General features: G+C 38.4%; 1 protein-coding gene across 1 annotated transcript; it reads right to left on the bottom strand.

The window, feature by feature from the left end:
- Nucleotides 1-5,365: 5,365 nt before the first annotated feature.
- Nucleotides 5,366-5,977, bottom strand: SARC_00200 (hypothetical protein; the record flags this gene model as incomplete). Its single annotated transcript, XM_014306120.1, has 3 exons — nt 5,366-5,570; nt 5,669-5,765; nt 5,893-5,977. The coding sequence occupies 3 exons, from the start codon at nt 5,975-5,977 to the stop codon at nt 5,366-5,368; spliced, it is 387 nt and encodes a 128-aa protein (XP_014161595.1).
- Between the last annotated feature and the right edge of the window lie 473 nt (nt 5,978-6,450).

Below are 6,450 nucleotides of genomic sequence, written 5' to 3'. Positions count from 1 at the left end.
GATAGCATGTTTCCATCGTAGGAAGGCACGGAAGTTAAAACTTATCAGCCTACAGCATTTATCCCGAGCTTTAATGCTCATCCTTCATATGTGCTTAAGACACTGAAGCGTAAGAAACGTCCAGTCGACCACCACGGACCTACTGGACCTAAGCCCAAAACTCTCAGGGTAACCGAGAACGCTAAACTTCTCCGCCTGAGAAACATTAACTATATGTTATGCTACTTAATGTTTTCGACCCGTTTTTCCTTTCTCACTTTTTGACCCATAATCAGCTTGAGTGAGCAACTTGCTTCTCATGGGTCTCAAAGCTGGGTGGGGGCTGTGTAATAGCCGGGCCTCCACATTAGACTCTTATGTTATAAACGTACTCTTAGGCAGTACGTAAATTATAAACGTACTCTTAATAGTACGAGGAACTTAGGTTTCCTAAATGGGTTTTAATGGTTATATTAATTAACACCTTTTCCATTTTACATATCAAATATTTGGACGAGGCCATTAAAAGGCCTCAGTAAAATACCAAATATAAGAGTTGGTCTAGTTTTATTAATAGAACTATATTTACTTTCCAACTCTATTTATATCTGAATACTTCGGTAGCGAGATGGCTCAACCGAATACAGGTTTCTAGGGACTATTAACGTTACCTAGTTTAACCTCCGATCAGCCAACCAGATGTGCCAGTCTGATGAAGGCTAAGTCGGTAATTCTTGATAAGTGGCAAGTTATTGGTTAAGACAATAACTAAGGACATCAAGAGTATTTTTATTTTTATTTTTTATTTTAAAGATAGGATTTTATGAGTCTCTCGGATTCGTCCCAACGAAACATACCATAGTTTCTAATAGAGCGACGACGAAACACTAAATAGAATCCCTTCGGCGGAAACAGTACTGATAGGATTATATATAGGCAATGTCTCAGCCTCACAATCCCTCAGAGTATTGCTGTTTTCATGAGGCATACCTAACTTTACTAAAAGTCTCATTTCGTTTATTTACTTTGATATTTTCACGATACTTGGAATTTACTTACGCGTTTATTTGCTTTAAGGCGTAAATATCGCCTGAATGATTTGTCTGGAATTTGACAATAAAATTGCCCTTGTAGATATTGGCGACACCCTCGGTGCTCTTGCGTATATATGTATCATGGCACCTGAATCTATGAGGGCTTTTCTGAATAGACTTTTGTGTGTGAATCCTGCTGCATTATATGCTGATTGAATTTGATAAGGAGCTGTTGGTAGCTGGTGGTTGAATATTTGTTGTGTTATGCTATATACTGAGAGAGTATTTGTATGCGCAATATCTAGTATGTTTTGTACAGTGTGGGAAGTGCTGTCAACGGGGACCCCGTAACTTCATTTATACTTGAAACATACCTGGGTGGTGTACCCAATTCGCTGCTATCACACCTACGGCAAGTGAAAATAGTATATGTGTATAGGCTATTGCCTGGTTTACTACGTAGAAGGCATACATCCACTCTAGGGTTGTCGTAGGCGGTAGTGGTTAGAGAGCGTAGACCTGACACGGTTTGTTCTTTCTGTGTCAGTTGGTTATCCCCGGCAAACTTGAGTGTCTTTGCGTACACCGCTTGGATTGAAAGAACACAGAGGTCAGTGAGACGCGATTGGTATGGTTCCAGGGGCATATATGTATACATTTTAGGCATAAAAACACTCTATATATATAGAAAGGGACTCGGACACATACACTGGTGTTTGCTTTCAGTCATAGTTATTTATTTAGCAAAAAAAGAGGGCCTTCGTATTATAGGTCGATTATATCAGAAAATTATTTTTATCAATACATTGCCTATTGATTTGACACTTTCGTATACCAAGTACTAATGAAACGTAGACCTTATTATCTCTCGAATCTAGCATCGTATAGCATTCATATTGTGGAACATTCACGAGATTCATAGACATTTGCGAAAAAACATACTGTACAACATATATAACGACACGTTTAGCAGAATCAACTATATGAATTTTTCATTAAATATATATACATAGTAATAGGCGATAACGATACCAGGTACCATTTATTATATGATATGATTGCAATAAACTAACAATATGAATACAATTACAATACAATTAAATAATCCAATTGGATTAATATGACTATTGTCTACAAAGTCTTTAATTGTACATTGAAAATGTGGAAGGTTCAAATATACATTTACTCATTGTTCCGATGGAGACGTATTAAAATATTGATCAAATATGTACAGATGTACATTTAGCGACAACTACACTTTTTTTAAATATACATTTACTGACTTTTTCGTGCAAAATCTACTTCAAATTTGGATTAAACAGCCTTCAGCTATATGCATAATTTACGAATAAATGTGTTGGTGGGGGGGGGTAAGGGGGGGGAGGGTTGGTATTGATAAGTGTTACTTCATTCAAACGTATCTCGCTGTCTGACGCGTAACTCGCGTGGTCTGCTCTATGATGTTGAAGACAGCACATACTTCATAAGTGAACTTCTTGTTTTGGATCATCGAATTCACTTTAGAATACACTGCCCCTGAATAAAAGTAAGTATACTTTTTTTGCGTCGTAAAAGTTATTACTTTCTTTTGGGACAAATCAGACTAATCAGTTAATAAATCTGCACTTGATTAGATACCGTCTATAGTTGACAAAATTGGACCATATAAACTACCGAACCGTATTTGTTTTTGTATACTTATTTGAATGCGACGCACGCACTTGTGTATTCATTTGTGTATATAGGACATATGTACATATATGGCTACAATTTTCATATTTATGATTGCAAATACATGCAGGGAAATATGGAATGTGAACGTTTACTCCGAGTCTTTTCCAGAAGAAGTCGAACGAATCAAATTACTCAAGTTGGCATTTGTATGGCCTTTCGGGCCATACTGATATTTGTATGACCTCTCGGACCATATTACGCCTATATGGGGATCAGCACATGAGGTGCCCTAGTGCCTCTCTTTAGTCATCTACCTAAATAGAGAGAGAGAGAGACCATTTCTTCCTTTTTTGTTAGATAGGTCGTTATGTGTTTTCCGATATAAATTACTGATACTCGCGAGTCTCGGTCACACCGTTAATGTTTAAGAATGTTTTAAGGTATGTTATAGACACTGGAAGAGCGTGGGTAGAGTGTGGGTGAATACACTGGAAGAGTGTGGGTAACTTAATCAGTAGAACAAGGATTCGACAACTCTAGACAAGAGGACATTTGCTTCTTAATCGAGACCATGTACTTAAGGGAAGGGTAAAATATCACTAGAAGGAAATAATAGAAGGCACCCTCAGAGGCAGCTGACTCAGGAGAGTATTTGTGATATGGACCCGTGTCTCTCTTCTTAGGGGGTGTTTAGGGTTATACCCTTTGGGTAGCATATAGGGGAGTATATCAATATACGTATCAATGCAGGCAGACACAAGATCATAAAAGGGGTATACCTAACCATCTATGCATGGATGTCAAAAGGGGCAGGGGTGAACTCTCATCCTGTAGACGAAAAGGTGGAAGATGTACAGAGACTAAAAGTGAGGTGGCAATAATATTAGTATTTATAACCATATTTTCCCAAACTATGTAGCGGCTGTAGAAACACGAGATGAATAATTCTTGGGGAGTATCGGTGTGAAAAAGAAGACGCTCAAAAACTTTTAAAGGTAAGAGGATCGTTGGAGATTCTTAAGTGTGTGTCAGACATCAACTGGAATGTCGGGGCCACGCAACCACTATATATATATATAATTTTGATAAAAATAAACACTATAGTTGTACAAACTACCAGCTTAGAAATTGAATGTCAGAAGTGTGTAGAAACTAAACTTAAAATAATGGTGGAAACACAAGGAATACGTGTTCTTGATTTGCTTTTTGAATTGCGCATATGCTATGAAGATATTAACAACAGATTTTGGACCACTGATTGTAAAATAGATTTGTTCCTGCAGACATAATAACAATATTTGGTGTTAATGTGGCATTTGACGTGGCACGTGGTAGAGTGAATTGGGCACTTACAATGCTTTCGCTTGAGAACAGTAGCAGATTTGACAGCGTTGGCGTGATAATCCCTGGGGGATATGGTGGAGGCAGGAGCTCTCTTCTAGGCACTTCCTTTGGGAGTGCCTGGGACGGGGCGTGTTATATATTGGCGGGTAATGATATCTGCTACCCACGAAACAGTGCTTAACGCTATTGATACAATATTGGAAAATAATTATTACGAAAGTGCAGTGTTTATGTTTATGAATCAGAAAAGTGGTTGAGACTGTAAACCAGTGCAAGTATTTTATTCGTTCACGTTCCGTATTGTGCATGCAGAGTGTGAACCTTTTACAAAGTAGAACAAAGTAGCTAAATGTACATTGAAAATGTGGAAATCACTAAATGTACATTCACCCATTTTCTCGATAAAATTACACTGAAACACTGATCAAATATGTACAAATGTACATTTAGCGACAATTACAGTTTTTCTCATACACTTTTACTGACTTAGATTAAAGAGCCTTCGGCTACATCCATTTTTTATGAATAAATGTGTTGAGGGAGGGTATGTTGTTTTTTATTGATTGGTACTGATATACACTGCTTCATTCAAGCTGATATCACTGTCTGATTCGCAACTCACGTGGTCTGTGATGCTCTTTTGCAGGAGCATACAAGATTAGTGTTTCGGAAATCCATTTTCTAATTCTGTTGTCATGTTGGACACTTATGACATAATCGTGCGAAGACAATGCCTCCGAATCATGCACAAGTTGTGGATTTTCTGATACTACTCTAGCATAGACACAAAGCAAACCCCCACAGCCAAAACTGTCATGTTGGTTTATACCGCCTACTTTAAGGCTGCATGTATCATTATCTGCGAGGTAACATTACATCCATCGTACTATATAATTGAATTGTTCGTCAGCTCTAGCAGGATTTGACATACCATCCAAAATAGTAACTGTAGCGTTTGGTTTGTACAATGTAACAATAGCCAAGTTTCAATGTGCGTTGCTATGATTCCACGGGATTATTATAGTGATCCTTTCGGACACCTGTGGTGGTCCCTAAAGTCGTAAGCTTTCTGTCCTATGATACTTGTATAAGTCTTTCATCCATACTCTAAGTGCATCAGTATCACAGAAACGAACAGCCTGAGAGGATAATTGCGACAAATGGTAAAATACCCCGGACATAAGCGATCCTTTGATCCACTCCCTTGGTTCGCGATCCAGTCGTCGACATAAAATGACTTTGACTCTGCCACAGTAAATATCGCTACATTGGTATCTACGTTGATTATCTCCTTTCGCTTCTTTTCTACATGTTCACTGTTCCCGCTGCTTATTTTAGAAGGCGGCGCTCTCTTTCTCAACAATGTAGAGATACAACCTGCTTTTGCACGTCATTAACACTCTAGACTTGCCAAGCGTCTTGCTTCGTTTGGCTGCTAGGCGTGCGTTGCGGTTTGTAGCCAGTTTCCCCCTCATTGGTGCACCCGATGAATGGATTTCGGCCTGATATATTCGATGTTCTAATTCCCCTGGCAGTTCACTGCTAATTGTAGGTTGGTAAATTGGGGATCAGTAAAACCTTCTCCGAGCTTCATCTTACAGAGAAACGACATTCCTTCTCAAATATGCAAAACACACCTTGACGTGTAGCCATTGTCGTTGTTGCTACTAGCTGTTATTCTCATTTGACTGGATGTGTATTCCTTGCCTGCACCGATAGAAGAGGAGCCTGTCTCTGTACCAAGTATTGTACATATTGTGACAGCAAGCACAAGTTTTGAATGTGAATATAATCATTCCACTATTCAATTTTAGTCTTTACACTAGCTCAATTATCAGAGATATACAGTCTGAAAACATACTTTCACTGGTTTCCGTGTCACATTCCACTGGCGAGGTTTCCGTCTGTATACGTGTCGAATTGTTATCAGCGTCTGGGACGGACATACTGATATATGTGACAGGGCGGTGACAGGGCAAATTAAACTATCGCAGTCAGACTTTGTATCGATATATTCTGTGATAGACACATATCGAAAGTGTTCTATACCAATTAGATGCGCCACTGAAATACCATACACACCGGCAAAACCAGTCGAGGCCATAAAGAGGAAAACTTCCTTCTCCTTTTCATATTGCTTGGTAATTACATGTAGAGAAGCTCCCTTTTAATGTACTCCCGAATCAATCGCTTGTTCCCATTGCGGCATCAGTTTCTCTATACACGTAGAAATGCGTCATATATCTATCATGTGAACGGATTTTCGTTAAAGTCACGATCATTTACAAAGAATCCCAATTCCTTCCCTTATTATCATCGATTAAATATTTTACAGAAACCGAATAGACATACGTGTCAGATGACGTTGATGAAGGTATATATATATATATATGTATATATTTATATATATTCATATATA

Source organism: Sphaeroforma arctica, assembly GCF_001186125.1.
Source record: "Sphaeroforma arctica JP610 unplaced genomic scaffold supercont1.5, whole genome shotgun sequence".
NCBI lineage: Eukaryota > Ichthyosporea > Ichthyophonida > Sphaeroforma > Sphaeroforma arctica.
The sequence above is the reverse complement of the archived record's forward strand: the minus strand, read 5'-3'. Positions and strand labels throughout refer to the sequence as shown.